Source organism: Lissotriton helveticus, chromosome 2_1 (genome assembly GCF_964261635.1).
Source record: "Lissotriton helveticus chromosome 2_1, aLisHel1.1, whole genome shotgun sequence".
Taxonomy (NCBI): domain Eukaryota; kingdom Metazoa; phylum Chordata; class Amphibia; order Caudata; family Salamandridae; genus Lissotriton; species Lissotriton helveticus.
The window spans coordinates 566,793,950-566,819,161 of NC_136059.1; the positions used below are offsets into that span (position 1 = coordinate 566,793,950).

Here is a 25,212-nt window from a genome sequence, read left to right on the forward strand (position 1 = left end):
CAATGTCAGTAGGTTGTTATAAAAATAAAGAAAAAACCTTCTTTTGTGACGGTGAGGTTATCACTAGTGTTAAGGTTTTCACCTACTTGGGTGTTATCTTTGATCGAAGGGGTACTTGGTCACCGCAGTTAACATCTAAAGCAAACGCGGTGAGAAGTTCATCCTCAGCAATTCTGGGGTTCGCAAAGAGATTAGGGGGAAAACCCATCGAGGCTATTTTGGCTATTTACAAAGCCAAGACTGTCGCTATTGCCAGATACGGGGCTGCAATTTGGGGTCATGTAAAATCTGACTGTATTCAAATAGAGGAAAATAAATTCCTACGTTCATTGCTGGGCTTACCTCAGTCAACTGCTACCTATTCCCTACACCTTGAGCTAGGTCTTGGTTACATTCTAGACACAATAAATCTAGCTCCGCTCCTGATGTGGATCAAGCTCTGGCTAAATCCGAACCTTAACCACAAGATCATAAAAGACTGTCTTAATTTAGACCACAGGAGGGATATCCAGTGGCTGTCTTATGTGGAGTCCTTGGCTGCAAAGCTGGGACGCCCCGAGATCTTTGACAGCCAGAATCCCTGTGTAAAGCAGATCTAATGTGGGTGAAGACCAACTTTATTAGGCTCTGTGTGGCCGAGCGTGAAACGGTCGAGCTATGCAAACCCTCTGTAAGGGCCCATGTAATGATAACTACATCTCTTGAGCTGGCTCCTTACTTGTCAGTGGTCACAAATTTTTTCCATAGGTGGCTACTATCCAAGTTCCGTTTCAATCAAATGTATATGATCCTGTGGGACGAGAAAGACTGGTGTAGGCTAGAGGAGTCGTCCCCATATAAATGTGATGGTTTTTCCACCCAGGACAATGCGCACTTCCTGTTTTTTTGCTCATTTTATGGTGAACCTCGGATGCGATACTTAAAACCAATACTGAAGGAGTTGAGTTTTACGCAGTACAAGCCTGCATTGTTATATTTACAGATGTTGGATTCTCCTGTAATTGTTTTGTACTGCTTGTTTCCTGGCTGCATCTGTAAGAAGTAAAAGACTAAGGTTAAGATCGGATTTCTAATGCTGAAAGTTTTTTAATTCTTGTCCATTGTACTGTTGAGCGCAAACTGAAATGAATTTGTGTAATTACTCTCTTTTACCTGTCTTCTAACCTTTGCCATGTTTAATTCTGTATTAATTGATTTTAATATGTATTAATTGTTTTAAATATTGTCTAGAATACTTTTATGATTTTAACTAATCGAATAAAGTGGTTTTGACTGACTGACTGAAATAAAAATATTGTGTGAACAGAATATTGTGTCAAAAATATCGAGGACTAAAATATCATGAAACTAATTGGAATTAGGTAAGTATAGATTTGCTATTTTTAACTCCACATCTACGTACCTTGACGGCATATATATCGTCACGGTACTTGTATGTGGATTTATATAAGGTAAAACTTTGCTTACATATAGAAACTTACCTTCATGATTTTTTTGTCCTCGAAAGTCTTGAAATTATATTTTGTCCCACAGTATTTTGGTTTCGGATATTCGGTCTAAACACCCTAGATAATATCTATGACGTTTGAACTCTTCATGCTGAACCTTAGACATTATATTTAACCATTTCTCCACCAAGACTACGGAACAATTTTTTTCCAAGAAGTGACTGACCAAAGAATGTTGGTTATTAAAATGGGAAATGTCACTTCTGGAAATCCCCACCCCCAAATCTCCCATTAACAATCCAAAGTGGATTTACTTTTTTTCTTTTGTTTGGAAAGTTGTGTGCAGATTTGTTGAGCTGTATCAACGTTAAGAAAACAAAAAAATGCATTTTCAATGGAAAGTGTATCCTAACTAGAACTACAGATGTCATCATGATAATAGTAGTGGAGATACCCTGGATACCATGACTAAAGAAGCAAAGACTCGAATGAATAGGTCATGATGCCCCTCCCATCTCAGAACGATGATGAAAAGTAGAATGTTACACTAAGCTCATCTGCATGTATGATTTATTCTAGTTTATTATTCTTGTGCAATAGTTATTCATTAGTCATTTGACCAGAAGCAGAGAACAAAGGCCTAAATTGCATACGTTTATATAAACCTGCATTCTATAGGCCTCTTGTGATCTTACACTAGAATGTGATCTGTGAGGCTTTAAGCAGTGTTTTCTCAAGTTAGTTAAGCTGTAGTGTGGTAATAACGAATTTGACCTCTTCGTAGTAATACGAGTAAGTGCAGAATTGAGAAAGAACCGACTGGTTAGGAGCTTTCTTACTTCATTATCTAGTGGCAAATAAAAATTAGAGCATTCTTTCACAGCAATAAGCAGGCTAAGTTAATACTGCATGACATTTACAAAACCTATTCAGATAAATGCAGTCTGCAGATCTTTGTATCGTTGGGTTCTGGTTTATTCTTGTTATAGCCTGAGCTTTTATCTCAATACCTGGTAGCCTGCCTAGTGACTGTACTTTATAATTAATAACATATAATTACAAACGTACTTATTTTCAAGCATAAATATGCAATTTACAGAAATATTAATTGCAACCTTATATTCAACTTCTTACTTTTAAGTCATGTAACATACCATTACTTAAACATTTCAGCTCAATCCAAATTATATTATAACATGGTCTTCCCATTTTACCAGGCATCTATATTAACATTTTAGTACTAACCTATACAGGCATGATACTTGTGTATTTACACACACTGCCAAACTATCACCATTGTAGCTACCCAAAATGTATTTTTAAAAATCTGTTGGAACCTTGTATACCTACCATTGAAATAAAAGGAGCAGGGAAAAACAAAACAGCACATCTTTTACCCTTCTACCTTTGCTACCTTTGTGGTAACAATAGGAAGAAGAATTGATATACCACTTGGAAAACAAACAATTGAGTTTAATTGTCACTGGGTCTAATTGTATAGAGAGGGGTAGTAAATATAGTGGTTTGCCTCGTCTCTGTATTTTTCTCTATTTGACTTCAGTTTTTATTTACAGTAATTTCATCCCAGTGTAGAGTGCTGCTCTTCATATCACACCACATACTCCATTGCCTCTTAAAATCTTGTTTTTAGATTGGATTGTGTTGACCTAGTGGTTCTGAAGCTTGGGCGCAGAAATCCTTTAGATGCTTAATACATGTAGTTCTTGCCTTGGTGCAGTGAAAGGTGCCAATCTTGATACACCAGCAATGTTCCTCACAAATGAATTTTCCTGGTATCTGTAGGTAGTTGTTCTACTCCTTTTTGCAAATCTCAACCCCACATAAGAGTTAATCTCCCTCTGCGCCTAGATTATGATTTGAATTTGGGGGTGGCAATTACATGCTGCAGTGTGTGATGAAAGGCAAGATGTTTATGGAGTGAGTACAACTACTTCCCCTTAATACAGCAGGCAGGTTATGCTGGAACATCCATGGAGCATCAGATGCAAAAACAATGTGGTGGATGGAGTGCTTGAATTAATCTCAGCCACTGGCAATTGCTCCTGCCTTATTCCATTCCATCATTTTCCTCCCACTGTGCCACTCAAGACAAAGTCCTTGCACTATGCAATATAGCCTGGACACTGCTCCTTATGGGAACAGTCCATCCCAAACTGCCAGGGAGAGGCCCCCTCCACAAGGAACCACAAACAACTCCAGACTTATTTCAACCTATTTAGGTCTCATCATTGATGTATAGTTTGAGTCAGTTATGTGGCAGTGTGATCCTGGACCCACAGCATACCAATCGCGCCTAGGGTGTCCACTGCAAAAACAAAATAACAGATTAAATGTTTGAATTACTTTCAGCCACTCGCAATCGCTTGGGTCTCATTCCAATCCATTATCCCCACCATGCCACTTTATACAAATTACATCCATCACTTTATTTGTATTCTATAGTGCAGTGCCCTAAGTGGGTCTGGTTTGCCCAAATGTGGGTCCCGTGCACCCTTTGCCACTGGAGCAAGCTATGCCAAGGGCCACTGGAATTAAGAGGCAGGGGAGGGCAAAATTATGCGGCAGGGCTGATTAAATTAGGAAGCATGAAAAGGCACATTATGCAACATAATGCAGCACATTTTATGAGTGTTACTTAATTTGTTGTCCTTTTTACACTTGTTAGGTCTCGGCTAAGCGCGTGGAAGCGCGTTCTCGCCGAGAACCTTTTGTCGCCGTGTCTGCTTTCCAGGAGACAATCCTGGCCGCGCGCATCTCCTTGGAGGCGATTTCAAACTGGCACGCACACAAGTACGAGCGCTCAATTGACTTTGTTGCAACACCACACACGCATGCGCATGCACACAGACACACACACGAGCGCCCATGCACGCACGCACATACATACACACACCCCCGCACACATATACACACACACACACGCGCGCGCACACACACACACACACGAGTGCACCGAGGCCCCCCTCCGCTGCCGCCACCGTCGCACACATACATACACACACGAGCATACACACACACATACACGAGTGCACCAAGACCTCCCCCCAGCCCTTTTCAACTTACCGGGCCAATCTCGTGGGACTCCGCTCTGAGCACGCAGCAGGGGCAGGCACCGGGCATGTGCCTCATGCCCCCTCCGCTGAGTTCACGCTGCGGCTCTTGCCAGCTCCTTTCCCGGGGCTCAACTCCTGCTGGCGGCCCCGGGGCTCTCCACCGCTCACAGGAGCCCCGGGCCGCGAGATGCATTGACTCCGCCTGCCTCCTCTTCCGGTCCGGACGCGGCCCCGCCCCCGTCACAGGCGACATTGCCTGACTTCCGGTGCGGCCGCGGCGGGATTCGGGGGGCATTTTCTGCACAAACCTTGTATTCTAACTGGTCTGATCTGCCGAAATGTAATGAGATGTAATCCGTATCACACTTGGTAGTTACCGTATGCGATAAAGACAGCACCATTAATAATTGCAGTCCCGGGTAAACAGGTGTTTGTGCAGGCATGGCAGTTTAATGGGCTACTTGTAAACTGGCTCAAAGAAGTACATATTTCCTGATATACTTGTCTTTAATGACAACCTCTATCGCTGCTATGAAAAGGTCAATGTGGCAGTTGTTCCTAAATCAGCTGAAGAATGTCCTCATGAGCAGGCTCAGTAAAAGTTTCACGTACGCCTTCCTATGGAAGGTGTGTCCCTCCTATCCCAGGAATAGATAGTATGAGTTTGCGATTGGGATCCAAGGTATATTTCTCTGGGTATGCTTTTGGTGGTCTTTGTAATGTGAATGCTGCTTGTTTTGCTAGGCACATCTCAAGATCCACCTTTGTTTAGGATCTATCACAGCTGCTACCTTACAGGTTATCATTGCCACCTCAGGCCTCAAAATTCTTCTATGGCAGGAGATTACTAAGTTTGCAGTACGAGTGGCGTACATGCAGTTGTGATAATCAGATGTTGAAAACATGATGGTATTGACACCTTAGGATTACCCCCATTTTTTAAATTCATTTTGTGTAAATACCCACTAAAAAGTCAGTTTATCAGAAGATCTGAACAGCGTCTTTCAGCACACGAGTGACATTTTTGCCGGATGGACAGATGTCAAGGAGGCAGGCCGTAGCCACAAAAGTGGTTCCCATTGCCCAATGTCGGAAATATGTTAAGAAAGCAGAAGGGGTCGTTGGTTTTTATTTTTTTTATTACATGCTTAATAATTGCTGCCGCGCTTAATGAGACACGCAGCTCACCCAACTCTAAACAAGCATTTCCAATGCAATAGATCTCGCATTTATGCAAGTTTGAGCTGTTGCCATTGTAAATGACAATGCCTTTTATTTATGTATTAGTATTTAAATTTTAGATAAAAAGCATGGACAATTACAATGCCAATAGCTTAAACTAGTCATTCCTTTCCTCCACATATTGTCACTTAGCGCCCCAAGGCGGATTTAGGACTTATGCACGCTATATTAGGACACCACGTAACATCATATTGTCCCTTCTTGCCATGCTATGCACCACCAAGCCCAGGTGTTCATTTATACACCAATTCAAAGTTTGTAAAAAAAATTGATGCAACGCATTGTCATACACAATGCCAATAACTCAAACTTTAATGCTGCGAGACCTATTGCATTGTAAATGCTTGTTAACATTGTCAGGTCGTAGCTTTTACCTCATTAGTAGCAATTTAACACTCGTATTTAGCAATAAGCAAAAGAAAGGTGACTAGTCAACTTTTGTAAAGGACCTTCATCTGCCGGCAACTGGTGTCACTGCATTTTTAGTAACATTTGAACTGGTTGAGCTAGAAACTATTTTTTGGGTTAAAATCTATCTGCAGATTATGTAGCAGATGAATTATGTGGCAAATGTAACATTAATATTTATGCAAAAAAAAACGCAGCACAATCGCTTAATTCCTGTGGTCCTGGCTTTACCTGAATGATGAGCCTCAATCAGGGTAAACCGGGTCTTCGCTGCTCGTGTTCCATTTCAGGGAGGGTGTTGCAGTGCTGGCTTGTTGCAAGGTCAAGACTGTTTTGCATATGGGTGGGTCCAAACTGAGGTCGTCTAGTTTTTAAAATAATGATGGTCTGGGATGCAACCCCGAGTAAATACCAGTGGCTGACGTCAATTAAATCATTTCATCCATTACTTCTTTGTAAAATACTCTAGAACGTCCTTGGAGAGCACTGCAAGTACAGATGATAAATCACGTGGGTGGCCAGCATTCATCCTTGTCTGATCTACTTGCCTATTCCAAAGCTGCTCTTGCATTCTCTTTTCCTGCTGTTCTTTACTGTAGCACTCTTGACACTTTTTAATGCAAAAAAACGCGTCCATTACTGATGTTGGAGCCAATGAACAACTTGTGGCAACCCTCAGCAAAATCATGTTGAATTTTTTCAAGTTTCATCGAAGCATATAAAGTGTAATTGTGCCCCTTCTAAGGAGGACATTTTTTATGATCACTAGTCTGAGAATTTGTTCATTTATTACTAATCCCAGTCTGCATTGCGCTTGGACTACTGACATATCATTAACACAAAGGTAAGAACTATAAGAAAGTAGTTTCTAAAAGGTTTTCCAGTTATCAAGCAGGTGGATCAGTCTATAGTTTACGAAAAACATGTAAATTTTCTTGTGAATTGGAAATACTTTCTTTCAAGAATTAGGAACAGCACCAGTCTTTGAAATAAGATAAAACAATAAGCAGGCCAAGGCTGTATACACAGTTGAGTCAAAAAAGTCCATTGAGACTATAACAGGCCCCGCAGGCCTTTGCCTTGTGGCTTAATTGTTTTTTAAACATTTTTCTTTCTAAAGTAGAGAGAATAATACCTGCATGGTGAATATTAACTTTAATAGGTTTGTGTTATATTATACAACACATGGACTCTGCTATGGATGGAAATAGTGTGCAAACAGCGGACACCAACATATATTGGCGACCTCATATCCTAGTTAAAATTAGTTGTTTTCTACAAGCCCATCTTGTTTTGCTTTAGTAGGCCCATTTGTTGTAGCTTGATCTTTCATGGCTTTAAGCAGGATGGTCTTTGCTTCCTTACACTCTTTAGGAAACCATTACTATCGAGTTAGTTTGTTAGTGTCTTGAGTAAAGAAAAATGTCTTAAACCTGCTATTATCTGCGGTATTTCATATTATTCTCTCAATTTTAGGGACCTGTACTAAAATACAGTTGGAAAATACCAAACATATGTAGTCTAGGCAAGATGTAGCAGGCCCACTGGAAAATCATCATAGTAGGTATGTCCGAGAGAAATGTCCTGCTTACTGCTCAGAGAATATTTATGTAAAACACTCTTTTCGGTCTTCTATATGAAAGTACTGTTTCTCTCTCAGAGGATCTCAATTGATAGTCATAAGCACTGAATAGTCCTCACCACCTGCGGGGATCCTAGGGCACTTTTCCATAGTATATAGTTTTAAGTGTAGACTTACGCCTTTCTTCAGGAAGGCCTGTAGAAACACTGAAGACAAGGACACAGTGCAGCCTATGAGGTAGGCTATAATGGCCAAATTCTTCAGATTTTTCTTTAAAAAGTGGCTAGAAACCCATGCATGTGTATATTTAAAGCCAAATATTTTAGTAGAAAGTTTAAATACTTTTTTGTAAAGGTGAAAGATGAAGCATAGAAGGACAGTGTCGCCCTATAAGTTGCCATTATCTAAGTGTAAAAAGCCGCGTCTGTGCCTTTAAGGGCCCAGAGACCAACAACATCCCATCATGCCCACCAGGTGGCTGTTGCTTCAGTTCTTGTTTCTGGCTCCTGGCGACAAGATCTTGGAACACTGAGATCTCTATTTTTGGCTTTTTCTCTTAAAAGATCTCACACAGATTTTTGTGACATCTGTTTCACTCAACTGTTTTCAACGGATCCCTTCATTTTCTCTTTTTTATGACTGGAATCTTTGGTATTTAGTCGAATAAAATGCTATCTTTGTGACAGGTGTCCTACCTGTAGGAGAAAGAATGCCAAGTCAAACCATCATGATGTCTGCATCAACTGCCTTCCTGAAAGCCAGGTTCCTGTCAAATACCATCACTGCAGGAAATTCTTAAGGCATACTCTGAGGGAAAGGGAGATAATAAAGCTCCAAAGGACAGAAGAGTGACTCAGTCAGCAGGTGCAGTCCGGGCTAGAACATCAGGAAAGCGAGGAGTGGGCTAGTCTTTTGCCAGGGCTCTTCCCACCTTCTTCTGAGGACTCCAGGTGTCGGAGATCCAAAAAGAGAAGCACAGCCCAAAAAAAGTCATTCCAGAGAGACGACAAGCGGATCGATGTCCAGGCAAGGTACATTTCCAGCTTGTTCGATGTCGAGGGCTTGGTCATCATAGAAGACAAGGCGATGGTCAACGTTAAGATGGGGGTAGGCCGGCATCGAAAGTGACTACACCGTAGAGGCATAGGAGTAGACCTTGAGGAGAGTGTGGTCGAGACCATCTAGGCATGAAGAAAAATTAAGCAAATCACTGCGGAGACTCATTTCATCATCTCCGGACTCTGAATGCTCCAGAGTGTACTCTGTCTTCTACAATAGTGCTGCCACTCTCCCACTAATCTGAATCCATCTCCACGACCACCTCCGGCACCACTTTCACCAGCGCCAATCCCTCCACCACTACCTGTTGAAGCCCCTCTTATGAGTATAAAGACCAAAAAATGACCGTGTGAATCCATAGACTGGTTAGCGAAAAATATGCAAAATTTGTACGGATTCCCATCACTCACCGAGCCCGATGACATGCTTCATCATCTGGGTCTCCTTTTCAGGGCTACTACTCCACCCTAGTGATGGAGGAGCCCAAGGATGTTTTACAGAGTTTGTTGTCACTACAGATGTGAGCAAATATGATGAAAACAGTGTATGGGAAATAGGTGCAGTGCGAAAATACGTGATGTGAATCTAAAATTGAAGCGGAATCAGACTATAATTTTATTCTTGTCAGATCCGAACAAACAATAAAAACAGTGCAAGGACGGATTTCAACAAATAACCGCCCTGTAACAAGAATGGGTCTAATTCTGAACCAGTGTCTCGGAGAAACAACAAGTCACCCGCGTATAACGCAATATGCTGTATTCGGTTCACTGCCTACAACCATTTGTAATGGAGTCTAGTTCTGGCCCTGGATGCCAGGGGCTCAATGGCCAGAGCAAATGATAGTGGGGAGAACGCACAGCCCTCAGATTACACCCCCTGTTTTGACTCTAAGTAGAGTCTGTATACAATAGAGATGTCCAATTTACGAACTTCGAGCCTAGTCCAAATCTCTCCATCACCTTAACCAGATATTGCCATTCTAAGCTTTTAAAGACTTTTTCAATGTCGACTGCAAACACGGCTGCCACATCTATATAATAGGTCTCAGCCTCTAGGATGTTCAGCATTCTTCTGATATTCATTGCTGTTATGTGTTGGGATGAGCCCCGCGTGGTCCATGTGTATGAGGTCCACCATATGTGGGAGCAGCCTCGCAGCTAGGATTTTACTTAGGACTTTCTAATATATATTTAGCATGAAGAGTGGCCTAAATGCTGTCTTATCTATTGTTGATTAGCCGGGTTTAAGCAGCAGAATAATTAATGCTTCTCTCGTGGAGCTCGGCAGTGACCCTCCCTGCTTTGCTTGATTGTTCACATCCACCCTACCAGTAGAGGGCTGTAGTCAGAAATCGTCCTGGCTAGATATTCCCTGGAGTTCACATGTTCGTGTATGCCAGGGGAGCAAAGTATAGCATCTAGCCTAACATGCAGATCGTGTAGGCATGAAAAGAACGAGTAATCCCTATCTCATGGGTGTAGCGTTCTCCAGGTGTCTACTAATCCCCATTGATGCTGCCATGCTCTTCGTGCTTCTGCCATACGAACAATGGGGGAATCTCTCAAGGGTGGGTGGGATCGGTCCAGCTCTATATCTGTGATGCAATTAAAGTCACTTCCCAGTCAAATATGGAGCTGATTTCCTGGATAGAGCTGCAAAGAATGAGACCTGATCTGTATTCGAACTGTATATGTTCCCAATTGTTATGTCTCTGCCATCTAACTTTCCTAGTAGGACTACATAGCACCCCTCTGGGTCGATTGTGTTTCGTACATTGAAATGGGATTCCTGCCATTACCCATACGAGGACCCGCCCCTAGCAAAGGTGGAGTAATTTGTGTAGTACGCCTGTCCTCCCCATCTTCTTTGAAGGGCTTCGCCACATTTAGCAGCAATATGTGTTTCTTGAGGAAGCGCTATATGGATCCCTCTTCTGATCAGGTATGCATGTATCTTTTGGCGCTTGGTCATGGTGTGCATCCCTCTCACATTCCAGGAAATAAATTTAACATCTACGGCGTAAGCCATTGGGTTGGTGTCGCAGTTAGTCTATTGATGGCTTCCTTCCAGGCACGCCCACCCCAACTTGTGATCCCCTTCTATAACAAACATCCCAATATATCCTCCCCAGGACAGGTGACAGTCCAGTACCCATCCAAACTCATGCCAATGGTATCGAAATGTAGAGTACCTGCGCTGTTGTAATTGGGGGTGAAGTCTAGACTCAGTGTCCTCGGGTCCCTCCCCTCCCGGTTCCACCCCCCATCCAAACCGATAAGGATTTTACCTCCCCCTCCCCCCAACCCTCCCACCTTTTCTTCCTCTCGCTGGTTAGGAATCCCCTCCAATGGGAACATTAACCTGTACAGGGACAATAGGACACCAGTGGGTGAAATTATTGTCTTTGCATATCCATCTGCCAATGGGGACTCTGTTCAGATGAGGTACCTACCTACCTAAAGTCACCGATTTGGGGGTGACTTTAGGTAGGTCTGTGTCCTATTCCTTCGCTGAGCTAACTCTTCAGGTAACATCTGGTGTTCTGTCCTCCATTGCATTTCTCAGAGATTTAGGGCTGGAATCCGCTTGAAACTTGACTTAGTTCTGCAACCTCCCGTAGTATCTATGTCTTTCTTCCCTAGCTCCTCTGAGGATTGTGTGCCGGTTTTTCCAGGAGTTCTTTGCTTCTAATGGGTCTCTTCCCTTATTGAGTTCTCTTGGGATCTTCGCAGTTGGGCTGATTTAAACCATTCCCATGTTTCTTGGGGAGTCTGATAGAATTGGATTCCTGTGGGTGATGTCACGGAGTCTGGCTGAGAATATCGCGTATGGAAGCTGGAGCGGTCTACGTTGATTCTGCCGCTGTACCTCCATCGTAGAATTCGGAAATATCATGATTTTGCTGTGGATGTGTGTTTTGACAAGCTTCTGCTGGGGTATGGTCTTGGCCTCTAAAATGGAGCAGGCGAGCAATCACAGGTCTTGGGGTGGCTCCCAGCATTGGGGGATGCCCCGGTACCATGTGTGCTCGCCCCAGCGCATAGAATTGCGATCGGCCCTCTGGGGCCACTTCCGTGTTCAGCCAGTGTTCTAGGAATTGCACCATGTCGCTGTCTTCTGTTCGCTCCGGAAGCCACTGGTTCCGCCTTGTCTGTTCTTCCACCCTAAAGGCTCCTTCTCCTCGTTAGGCCTACTCCTCTCTGTTGATTTGTGAGCCCCCTCCTTCCTGCCGCCGTAGCAAGTAGTTTAATCCGCTCTGGCAACCTTCATTGACTTACTCAAGGGCGTCTACTACAGCTGTAGCGGTCCGTCTCTGTGGACGCCCATCGTGGCGCCCCTTCCCTCCTGGCTGCCTGTACACTTCCTTTGTCCTTCCGGCTCCCACTGCTCAACGGCGCTTTCTTCTCTTCAATGTCGAGCGAGTCCCCGCTTCACCCCTGCCGTGCTCCCTCCTCTGCAGGCCTCCATACTTCGTTTTTCTTGTGCTTCATGCACAGATTTCTGAGCTGTTCTCCCTTACTCGACAGCGATATGAGCTCTTCCCTTCTGCGTGCTCGCTCAGTTGATATCGTCCTCACTCATGCAGCGGCTGCCATTTTCATATTGCATGCAGCAATCTCCAGGTATAGAACTCTCAGGGTTATTCTGCAGGTTCAGTGTGCTCTCCTCTCTTTCAGCTCCTATCCCCCAGTCCCCTAATGGATTTGTCGGGGCACATGGTTTCAGGATGAATGAGGATCGCCGGGCAGGTGCCCCACAAGTCACGTCCTACTCCATTGGCGGTTGCCACGCCCCGCTTCAAACGAATACATGCTTCTTGCTCACAGTACTAACATTTGTAACTTACAACCATGTTAACATTACATTGCCAATGATTAGTGCAACCTGCGAGAGTATAAACTGTTAGTATTTATTGTTCACACAATTAAAGGCCCACAAAAATGTGTGAGTGCCTAAAAGAATGGGTCGATGTTGCCAAGGAAACCATGCTTGAAAAGACCTTAGCAAAGGTGGGTCTGTAGCACCTGACTTATTTGCACTGGAATTGTTACTTAACATATCAAATACTTTCTTTCTGTGGGGTTTCCAATATGTTAATGTTGTAATGTTTTATGGCCCATGTGGCTCTAATGTTTTGAAGTCACAGAAACCTTTTTTGATTCTTAAAATATTCATTTTCAATTTCAGTATTCCCACTAGTGACGCCCAAAGGAATAAATGGCATTGATTTCAAAGGTGAAGCAATTACGTTTAAGGCTACTACAGCTGGAATCCTTGCTACATTATCTCATTGCATTGAACTCATGGTAAAGCGGGAAGACAGCTGGCAAAAAAGATTGGACAAGGTAAGAAACACTTTTGTTATAATAGCGTTTTGTCATCAAGACTAACATTCCATGAATGGGGTCCGCATGACTAGTACATATCACTAGCTTATCTTTCCAGATTATGAACCTTGTATTCTCTGATTAGACAAAATTACTGAGGTTTTTGAGACATACATAAAGGGGATGTATTTAAAATGAGGCACATGCAGTATTTTGGTGTGCTTTTTAATTTTTTTGCAAGCTAGTCTCGCTCAGAGCAGGGGTGTAAATTAGATTATGAAAGATATTGGTTATATCACGTACACTACATAATCACTGCACCACAGAATACCTGCAATTAAACAAAGTAAGAAGTTATTTAAACAGTCTAAATGCGTAAATAAATCACAGTTTAATATATAATGCCTTATACTGCAACATTGTATTAGTGTTTCATACCGATGACCAAGACTATGAAAGGTAGGCACTTTCAACAAGTAACTTTTTTTTTTAAAACAGAGTTGTGATAAGTGATTATTGAGGAAGGAGCAAGGTATACGTTATTGTTTCAGAATCTTTTTCCATTGGCGGAAAATCCCAAATTAAGAGTTTTCATTCAGGGAAATCTTCTGCTTCACTAGATTTAGAGCAGGCACTCGTTACATGGTTTTACAATAGTGACTAGATTGGGGACGAAGTAGGAATCCTCCAGTTAGAGGAATGAGGTTGATAGTGCATATTGATGTATTGTTAACCATTGTGTATTTCTTTTGACAATTTAGGCACATCTTTCATATTTAGCCCAACACAAATTCTTTGCCAAAATGGTTCAATCTGTAGCTCAATAAAAAAAAATCAATTTATTTAGACACAGTCAACCATCCCACCCTCATAAAGTAATCTAGAGTCTTGAATGTAATTTGCCAGCAGTGAACTGCATAGGTTCTCCCCCTACCTTTCTAAAATACAGCAGTGTTCCCACATGGGTACCTCCCGTTCCCAAAAGATCCCAATCACCCTTGGAGTCCATCAGCGTTCCAAGTGTTCCCTGTCAACTTTAGCCTCTACATAGATCTGCTTGTTCTATTCACAGATCTACTTGCTCTATTCACAGCTCATGGTGGTTTTACTACTCCGTAAATAAGAAAGGGGGTGTGTTTCATGGGAAAGTTGGACTTCATACTCAGTTGTATAAAGGAAAAGATACCTTGTATATTTTATTTTTGTGTGTTTTGTAGATCGCTCAAAAGGAGACAAGCCAGTTGATCATCAGTGTTATTATATTCAGTCTATACATTCTCTTAAAAAATAAATAACATTGAATTCAATTTTTTCTTTTATATTTCATCAGTGGTGACACAAGTGTATCTCGCATTCAGTGAATCACATATTGGAGCCCACATTCTTGTCAAGACAGTTTGTTCATTCTGAAAGAATGTTTTGTTAAAAAAAACATGATGAAAGTTGGACAATATTATGATTTTAAATTAAATATACAGGTTGTGAATGTCTTTGAATTTGTCCATATGTTGTCCAAAGTAACGGGGGATCTTTGGCTTTGAAGAACCTCTGAAAGAGTTTATATTGCTCCTAGTGTATGGCCCTTTCTGGAGACTTGGAAGACATTTGTTCCCCCTTGAGAAGTAGCATTGAAGCATTTCAATCCCATCCTGTTCCGGGGTCAACTCAGGACAATGATCTTGCTCGAGAAAGCATGGTTCATACCTAGAGAGGTTCTACTGGAAAAAAGAGGCGCAGATGAGAAATCATTTGTTTATTGCGTTGTTACTTAAAACCTTAATATTATCAACATTTAAAAGAGACATGTTCTACTAAAATCTGTATAAAAAAGCAGAACAGTATAAAACCATCTAACGCAAACAGACGTATGATATCAGGAGAGAAAACATGTAATTTGAGAACAGTTGTTTAAAAAAAGCAGAAAAAAACTATAGTTGACTTAAAAGCTATGTGGTTGTTTGAAGTCAATTGCAGGTAAAGTCAAAGTGCAAACAGTATGTGCAAAGACGTATGTTAAAAGCTAAGCGTTTGTGAAAAAGTCTGGCCGTCGACTATCTTCTCTAGATTTTTAAAGATTTTTTTTAAATGTCCTGCACCACTTAAGATATTTGCCAATTTAGAAGGGATCGTGCTGCTGAAAATCCAGTTTGTGGCATTGTTACACGTCCTTATGCCATGAGTTACAAATAGTGGCTTTAGCAGAGACTGCCTGAAGTGGAGCAGCGGTGGGCAGCAGCAAAATAATTGCATAAAGGTTTCAGATTTGTAACCGCACAGCCTGCACTTAACAATATTGGAAAGGAGCGGCCAGTTTGGGTTGAAGTATTTCATTTGTAATGCCATCATCCTGTCAGCCAATATTTGGGTAAGGCAGACGTTCCTGATTGTGCAATTATGAAATGGTTGTGGCTGCAATCCAGCATGACAATCGTTATATCATACAAGGTTGCCGCAGTATTTAATAACTGAGTAGACTTTATATTTTCCATGTCTGCAGACTTCGAATGAAGTTTCATCTGTTTTTTCAGAATATTGTTCACTGCCATGTGCGTGAGCGATAGTGTTTAGTGCGGTGAGGTCGATTTAATGTTGTCCGCTACCACCATTAAATAGACGGACCATGATCTTCAGGGAGACCTCTACCAACACCACCTCCGGTCCTGGCATCGCCACCACCATCCCCAATGGCTACAAGATCCAAAGAAAGGACTGCCCGCACCGCCCAGGAGGGGGATTCGCCATCGCACACAAGACCGCCTCTCCACCTCCAGCTCGAGTGACCACCGGTCCAACGCGGAACACCTCCACTTCCATATCCAGCCCAGCCCTAGGAGCACACTACGCAGCACCCTCATCTACAGACCGCAAGGGCCTCGCACCCAGCCCGCAATGACCATCGCCGAGCTTGTCGCCCCCCCACGCCATCACCTTCACAGACTACATCCAACTCGGGGACCTCAACTTCCACCTCGACAACTACAAGCACCCAGATTCCAGCACTCATCGACAAGCTTGCCAACCTAGGACTGAAACAACTCGTCAACACACCCACCCACAGAGCGGGGTCACACCCTCAACCCCATCTTCGCGGGAGGAACAAACATATGCTTCAGCTACAGTACCCAGCCCCCCTGGATGGACCACCACTGCGTCCACTTCACCTTCAACACCACCACCGCACACAACCCGACTCCACGCCCGCCACAACTGAATTGGAGAAGGGTCACAGCGGAATTCCTCAACTCCACCCTCCATCAAAACATCCCCGCTGCCACGACTGACACCAACACCACAGCCAGGTAATTTCACCGCTGGATCTCCTGCTGCACGGACAAGCTCGCACCACTCCACCTCCCCAACAAACAATAACCCCTGAAGGCCGCCATGTTCACCGCAGAACCCTCAAGAACCCAAACGCGCCTGCAGATGCCTAGAAAAAACCTGACGAAACCAGAAAACCACGGAAGCTCGGAACAACCACAAGCGCCCTGAAGAAATACTGCCAGCGTATGAGACACCAAACGGACCTTCATGAGAGACAAAGTCGAGACCAACGCCACCTATGTCAGAGAAATGTTCAACGTCATACAGCAGTTAACCAGATCTGCCTGCGAAGCCACCGACATCACATCCTCCAAGCAACTGTGCGACAAGCTCAGCTCCTACTTCCACCGGAAGATCAAGGTCCTCTATGACAATTTCAGCGAACCTGCACCAGACACCAACCCCCTACCCATCACCGCCAACCATCACATCTTGAGATCCCGCTACCATCGAACTCATCACCACGACCATGAAGAAAACTCACTCAGGAGCACCTACGGACCCCTGCCCACCTACGGACCCCTGGCCACCCCACATATTCCACAGGGCCGCCGCCACCATTGCACCCGAACTTGGTCACGCCACCAACACCTCCCTCACATCAGGCATCTGCCCAGACGATTGGAAACCCCTCCTCAGCAAACCTACGGCCGACCCCACGGACCTGAAAAACTACCGGCCCATCTCTCTTTACCCCTTTGCGGACAAAGTCCCAGAGAGACTCGTAAACGCCCAGCTGACCTCCTTCATCAAAGAGAAATCCATCCTAGACTCCTCCCAGTTGGCTGACATCCACATGCTACTGGACCAGGGACACATGCCGGCCCTCATCCTGCTAGACCTCTCCGCGGCCTTCGACACCGTTTTTCATCACACACTGTCAGAATCAAAGGATACACCGAAGCGGCCCCCTCAGGAACAGAAGCTCTTACCCCAAATCCTCCTCAAGGATAACTCCAGGAACAACCTAGAATCGGCTGTCCATAGAATTAGCCCCGCGGGGGAAAGGGGAAGTGGAAGACAAACAAAGAGAGACTTGCTTCGGACACTGGCTCCCGTCTGGTCTGGAAGCGTACTGTAAGGCAAAATTCTTATTAGTTTCCTCACACACTAAGTATGATGTTAATTATGATAATTGCTTTCTATCGTAAACTAACTCTTACCAGTGTCTAACCAGAAGCTAGCTCCTCCCTACACATGTTTGTCTGGAATGATGTACATACTGATTCACTGAAAGAACAAGTGGACACCTTATTGGAAACTGCGTAATGGGATCACCATGGAAATCTCCAGCAAAGGTTGTTAAGTCTCTGAGAACTCCTTGAACTGTAAGCTGACAAGAGGAGTTTGAAACGAACAAGTTCATGCACTGCCAGCTTAAGAAGAACGGATATTTAATTGTCTCTACAACACCGGGTACAGAATACTCAGAAGTCTTTGTCGAGCTCAAGATTAATAACCAGTCTCAAAGGGCTCAAGGATCCTCTTACTTCTGAACACCTCAAGTCCGAAGATTACATCACCTCAGTCATAGCCATGAGACTCAAGATAACGTAGAATAAATACTCTTACTTGGAATTCGAGGTCTTCTCTTGACTGAAGACTCTACAAAGAAGCCTGATCCACTGCTTCCAGAAATACTTTGCTTAGCGTCTTCAAACACTGTTGTCACACGAATTCTCTGAGGAGAAAAAATAATTACTAAATGCTCTTTTGCTAGAGCCAAAACTGTCTGTCTGTACTTCCCTGTAAAATAGAGGAAAGAAGGCAAGACGAATTTCTTCAGAAAAACACTTCTATTCAGTGAGGAATGACAGCGAGCGCAGAAGGCTCCTGTCGGACGAAGAATGTCGGTTGAAGTGCGCAGAGCGAGGCGCGCGCATGCGCATTACCTCCAATTCTTGCCACTGCACAAACAACTAGACTGCTAAGCGGTGCTTTGCTCAGTGGGGACGGAACTCTGCCTTTCCAACATGGCTGAGCTCTACAGCATTTCAATAAACACCGCAGAGACGTTTTCCAGCACGGGCTTCTTTTTGCGAGTCTTTTCTTGTTAGGCACGTGGATCCTGACAGTACCTCCCACCAAGAAGGCTCCTTCCCTTTTGGGTTTAGAAGGATTGGCCTTGTGAAACTCCTGCAGGAGTTTTGGAGCGTGAATGTTTTCATAAGGCTCCCACGATCTTTCCTCCGGGCCAAAGTTCTTCCAGTCAATCAGATAGTACAATGTGCCTCTCTTCATTTTAGAATCTAAGACTTTATGTACCTCAAACTCTTCATGTGTGTCTACCTGAATTGGTTTTGGTGCTAAACGAACTCTCAACTTAGGAGGATTCTTTTTTAACAAGGAAACATGAAAGGTTGGGTGGACTTTGAGATAAGAAGGCAGTTGGATTTTAACTGTGACTGGATTTAACATCTTGTCTACCTTAAACGGGCCTAAGAATCGAGGTTGAAATTTTCGATTTATCTTCAACTTTAAGTTTTTTGTGGATAGCCACACTTTTTCTCCTGACTGAAAAACTGGGTTGTCTCTTCTCTTTTTATCTGCATGTTTCTTGTAAGATTCTTTTGCCTTCTCTAAATTTCTTTTGACTTGAGAAAGGGATTTCTGCATTTCGCTAACCTTCCTTTCCACTGCCGGGACTGGACCTTCCTCTTTTTCCACAATGAAGGTGGGATGTCTACCATAATTTACATAAAAAGAAGAGTAACCAGTGGAAGAGTGAACGGCATTATTATAAGCAAACTCTGCCGCCCACACCAGATCAGACCAATCCATTTCTTGATCCAAAAGGTACAGACGTAAGTACTGCTCGAGCTCCTGGTTCACTCTCTCCGTCTGGCCATCCGTTTCTGGATGGTAACTGGTGGAAAAACGAGTGTTAATTCCTAACTTAGCAGTGAAGGCCTTCCAAAAGTGTGAAACAAACTGTGTGCCCCAGTCTGAAACCAATATCTTGGGAATCCCATGAAGGCGCACAATGTGTTGGACAAAAAGCTGAGCTAAAAGGGGAGCATCTGGAGTTTTCTTCAAGGGAATAAAGTGTGCCATCTTTGAAAAGACATCTACAAAGACCAGTATGGTGGTAAACCCATGACTGGGGGGTAGCTCCACAATGAGATCCATGGACACAGTGTGCCATGGATGAGGCGGAATTGGCAATGGTCTCAACTTGCCCTGTGGGGCCCTTCTCTCTGACTTCCCCCTTAAACACCGTTCACAAGTGGTCACAAATTGTCGTACCTGGGGTCTCATGCCTGGCCACCAAAAATTCCTCTCCACCAACTCTGTCGCTTTGTGAATTCCTTTGTGTCCAGCTAGCAAACCATCATGACAGGATTCCATGGCCTTTTCTTGAAGTTCCGATGTTGGGAGAAATATGCGATTATCCTGGTAAGGAACTCCATTCTTTACTTCTCTACCCTCCGCCTGTTTGGACCAATTCTTCATCTCTTGAGCAGTCATGAATTTCTGTAACTTATCTACCATTTCCGAAGAATCCACAGCCAACACGATCTTTTCCTCCGGGATGATGTTCTGAGGCTCTTTTTCATCATCATCTGGCGAACCCGAATCTATCCGAGACAAGGCATCTGCTTTTGCATTACTCTTTCCTGGTCGAAATGTAATTATGAAATCAAAATAAGCAAAAAATAAGGACCAACGTAACTGTCGGGCTGTGAGAGTTCGGGCTGATTTTAAGAATTGTAAATTTCTGTGGTCAGTAAAAACTGTTATCTTGTGTCTGGCTCCCATTAAATAATGACACCACTCCTCAAATGCTTTGCTTGACCGCCAACAACTCCTTATCTGCAATGGAATAGTTGCACTCTGGAGGACTCAATTTTCTAGAATAATAAGCTACTGGATGTAGCTGCCCAGACGTTGGATGCCGTTGTGACAAAATTCCTCCTATTGCTCCATCAGAAGCATCCGCTTCCACAAAAAAGGGGTCCTCCATTCGAGGATGCAACAAAATAGGTGCTTTTGTGAACGAGTCTTTAAGGAACTGAAAGGCATTTTCAGCTTCAAGGTTCCAACTGAATTTGACTCCCTTCTTTAGCAAACGAGTTATTGGAATCACCTTTTGAGAAAAATCTGAAATAAATCTCCGGTAAAAATTTGAAAATCCCAAAAAACTCTGCACTTCCTTAACTGTTTTCGGTGAAGGCCAATCCTGTACTGCCTTAACTTTGGTGGTATCCATACTCACTCCATCAGGGGATAGCACAAACCCCAAAAATTCTACTCGAGTGACATAAAAAGCGCATTTCTCCAGCTTCACATAGAGGTGATTTTCGAGTAGTTTGGTCAAAATCGCTCTCACATGAGGGATATGCTCTTCCTCACTGTTCGAGAAGATTAGGATGTCGTCAATGTAGACAACTGCAACTCGGTCCAGAAATTCTCCTAACACATCATTTACAAAATATTGAAAGGCAGCAGGAGCGTTAAATAATCCATAGGGCATTACGCAATACTCAAACAATCCATATCGCGTTCTGAACGCCGTTTTCCATTCATCTCCGGGGGCCAACCGGATCAAATGATAAGCCCCTCGGAGATCCAACTTCGTATAAATCTTGGCATCCTTCACTTGATCGAGTAATACCGAAATCAACGGAAGAGGATAGCGGTTCTTAACTGTCACTTGGTTAACCGCTCTATAGTCTATGCATGCACGAAGATCCCCATCCCGTTTTGGAATGAAAAACAGAGGAGATGACACCGGAGACTGTGATGGGCGTATAAATCCGTTTGCCAAATGTTTGTCCAAATATTCTTTTAAATACCGATTTTCTTTTTCTGTGAGGGCGTAGATTCTGCTACAGGGTAAAATGGCTCCAGGCTCAATTTCGATTTTACAATCATAAGGGCGATGAGGAGGTAGTTGTTCTGCACTTTTTTTTATCAAAGACCACGGCCAGATCTTGATATTGCTCGGGAATTTCCTTAATTTCTAAGGCACAGATCTGAGTAGAGTGGCCAGAGGCTAAAATCTTTACTGGAGCTGACTCTTCCTTAATTTCTTGAACCCCAAAACAATTTTCTCTGCAATACAAAGAATCCATCTCTATGGTTCTCTTACTCCAATCTATTCGTGGGTTGTGTTCAGTCAACCAAGGCAGATCAAGGATCAGTTGAAACTGGGGCGCGTCGATTAAATTGAATGTTATCCACTCAGAATGTCCTTTCAACCCAGTTAGCAACACCATCTCAGTTTCATGGGTAATTGGACCAGATGACAAATTGGTGCCGTCTACTGCTCGAACTGCCTCTGGCACTAGTTTTTGAACTGGTCTGATTCCATTTTGTTTGGCATATTTGAGGTCACAAAAGTTCCCTGTGGCCCCTGAATCAATCATCACAGACACCTCATGTAACTCATGGTCACGAAATTTTACTATAAAAACAGCTATCAAGTGAGGAGCTGCAGACTGCAGGGTGTTCATAATATGTTGTCTTCCTGGAGTCGTCTTTGAAAACGCTCCCACCCGTGCGACTCTATCTACGGGCGAAGCCGATCTTTTACTGGCAAAGAGGTCTTTGGTCTTTTTGAGCACTCCTTAACAAAATGTCCTGCACCTCCACAATATAAACATAATTGTGAACTTCTTCTCCGCTCCTTTTCTTCTTTAGTAAGAGGTCCCCGCACAGAGCCTATTTGCATGGGTTCTTCTGAGGAAGCGTTTTCCGAACTTTTCGAAGGTTCACTTTTCACTCTGTCAAATCGTGGAGGTATGAAGCGATAATCTTTCTTCTTTTCATTCCGGCGTTCACTGAGCCGATGATCCAACTGCAACACCAAATCTATAAGGCCAGAAATTTCTGTAGGTCTTTGAGGGATTTGAGCCAAAGCATCTTTAAGATCATCTCGAAGGCCCCTGTAAAAGATTGCAGCTCTTTTTGCTTCTGGCCAATTAGTTTCCACCACTAACTTGTTGAAGCTGGCTAAGTATCCAACCAAATCCCTATTTCCTTGCTTGAGATCCAGCAACTCATTGTCTGTAGCCTGCGATGCTGACCTTCGATCAAATATTCGTTCGAATTCTACTTTAAATTTAGCGAAGTTGGTTAGAACAGGATCGTTCCTGGTGACCAAGGACATGGACCATGCAGCTGCATCTCCCGTCAAGTACGACAAAATGAAGGCCACTTTAGCTTGGTCATCTGTAAAAATGACCGGACGACACAGGAAATGTAATGAGCACTGTCAAGAAAATTTGCGCTTTCATAGGGTCCCCCCCATACCTCTCAGGGGAAGCTAACGGAATTACGGGGGAAATAGAATGGATCACCCAGGAACAACCTAGAATCTGCTGTCCATAGAATTAGCCCCGCGGGGGAAAGGGGAAGTGGAAGACAAACAAAGAGAGACTTGCTTCGGACACTGGCTCCCGTCTGGTCTGGTCTGGAAGCGTACTGTAAGGCAAAATTCTTATTAGTTTCCTCACACACTAAGTATGATGTTAATTATGATAATTGCTTTCGTAAACTAACTCTTACCAGTGTCTAACCAGAAGCTAGCTCCTCCCTACACATGTTTGTCTGGAATGATGTACATACTGATTCACTGAAAGAACAAGTGGACACCTTATTGGAAACTGCGTAATGGGATCACCATGGAAATCTCCAGCAAAGGTTGTTAAGTCTCTGAGAACTCCTTGAACTGTAAGCTGACAAGAGGAGTTTGAAACGAACAAGTTCATGCACTGCCAGCTTAAAAAGAACGGATATTTAATTGTCTCTACAACACCGGGTACAGAATACTCAGAAGTCTTTGTCGAGCTCAAGATTAATAACCAGTCTCAAAGGGCTCAAGGATCCTCTTACTTCTGAACACCTGAAGTCCGAAGATTACATCACCTCAGTCATAGCCATGAGACTCAAGATAACGTCGAATAAATACTCTTACTTGGAATTCGAGGTCTTCTCTTGACTGAAGACTCTACAAAGAAGCCTGCTCCACTGCTTCCAGAAATACTTTGCTTAGCGTCTTCAAACACTGTTGTCACACGAATTCTCTGAGGAGAAAAAATAATTACTAAATGCTCTTTTGCTAGAGCCAAAACTGTCTGTCTGTACTTCCCTGTAAAATAGAGGAAAGAAGGCAAGACGAATTTCTTCAGAAAAACACTTCTATTCAGTGAGGAATGACAGCGAGCACAGAAGGCTCCTGTCGGACGAAGAATGTCGGTTGAAGTGCGCAGAGCGAGGCGCGCGCATGCGCATTACCTCCAATTCTCGCCACTGCACAAACAACTAGACTGCTAAGCGGTGCTTTGCTCAGTGGGGACGGAACTCTGCCTTTCCAACATGGCTGAGCTCTACAGCATTTCAATAAACACCGCAGAGACGTTTTCCAGCACGGGCTTCTTTTTGCGAGTCTTTTCTTGTTAGGCACGTGGATCCTGACACACACTCACAGCCAGACTTCACGACGCAGGGAAACAAGGAACCGTCCTCGACTGGATCCAATCCTTCTTCTCCGGCTGAACCCAGAGGATCAGACTTACTCCCTTCCGCTCTGAACCCACTGATATCAACAGCAGAGTACCACAGGGATCATCTCTCAGCCCTACACTATTCAACATCTACATGGCCCCCTTCGCCGCCATCGTCTGACAGCACGGGCTCAGCATCGTATCCTACACCGACGTCACTCAGCTCATCCTCTCCCTCACGAAGAATCCCGAAGACACCATACTCTGCTTCCAGGAAGGAATGAAAAATGTGACAGCCCAACTCAGAGAAGTCCGAGGTCCTCATCCTCAGACCCTGCTCCACTGCCTGGGACAACACCTGGTGGCCGTCTGCCCTCGGGAGCCCACCCACCCCTACCGACCACGCCCAGAACCTCAGCATCATCCTCGACTCCTCCCACTCCTCCCACGCCAGATCAACGCCGTCGCCTCCACCAGTTTCAACTGGCTTCGCATCCTCTGTAAGACCTTCAAATGGATCCCCTCCGACTGCAGAAGGACCCTCACCCAGGTACTCATAACCAGCAGACTTGACTACAGCAAAGCCCTCTATGCCGGAATCAACAGAACTCTTCTACACAGACCCCCAAACCTTCCAGATCACCGCAGCCAGACTCGTCCTCAGAACTCCGCGGCGCAAGCATATGACCCAACACCTATGCGGCCTCCACTGGCTCCCTGTAGAGCAGAGTCACTTTCAAACTAATCACACACGCCTACAAAGCCCTCAACAACATCAGACCCAAATACCTCAACAAAAGACTCTCCTTCCACACACCCAAGAGAAACCTCCGCTCTGCCGAACTCAACCCTGGCAGAGGTCCCCCGCATCGGCAGAAACCAAACCGGAGGAAGAACCTTCTCCTACATCGCGGCCAAGACCTGTAACGAGCTCCCGGTGAACATCAGACGCTCCCCGACTCTGCGCACGTTCAGGAATGACCTCAAGACCTGGCTCTTCGACTGATCCGGAGCTCGAACCCGCCCAAGAGGAAGAAATAAATGAAACAAGAACAAATAAAAAAAAAAAAAATTTAAATCCGAAGATGGCGACCAAAGGTGGAAGCTCCCGGAGGAAACAGGTCAACGCCACAGAAGGACACCGAATGGTGGTATGTCGACGCCCACCGACCAAGAAGAAAAAAAAAAGTAATAGCACAATTCTGGACCCAACCATTAGATGGCGAAATAATGCACAGCATAGTGAATCCAGAAAATTCTTCAAGCTGCAAAACTACACAGACAGGTAAGAAACTA

The 25,212-nt window shown here is 44.0% G+C and overlaps 1 protein-coding gene across 2 annotated transcripts in view; it reads left to right on the top strand.

Annotated features, from left to right (window-relative positions):
• The window catches only part of CERT1 (ceramide transporter 1), a 911,140-nt gene that overhangs the window by 471,350 nt on the left and 414,578 nt on the right, over positions 1-25,212 (top strand). For both annotated transcript variants that reach the window (XM_078675236.1, XM_078675235.1), the window contains exon 7: positions 13,005-13,162. In XM_078675236.1, coding sequence (XP_078531362.1) covers positions 13,005-13,162 — 158 coding nt within the window. The remainder of the gene's footprint in view (positions 1-13,004; positions 13,163-25,212) is intronic.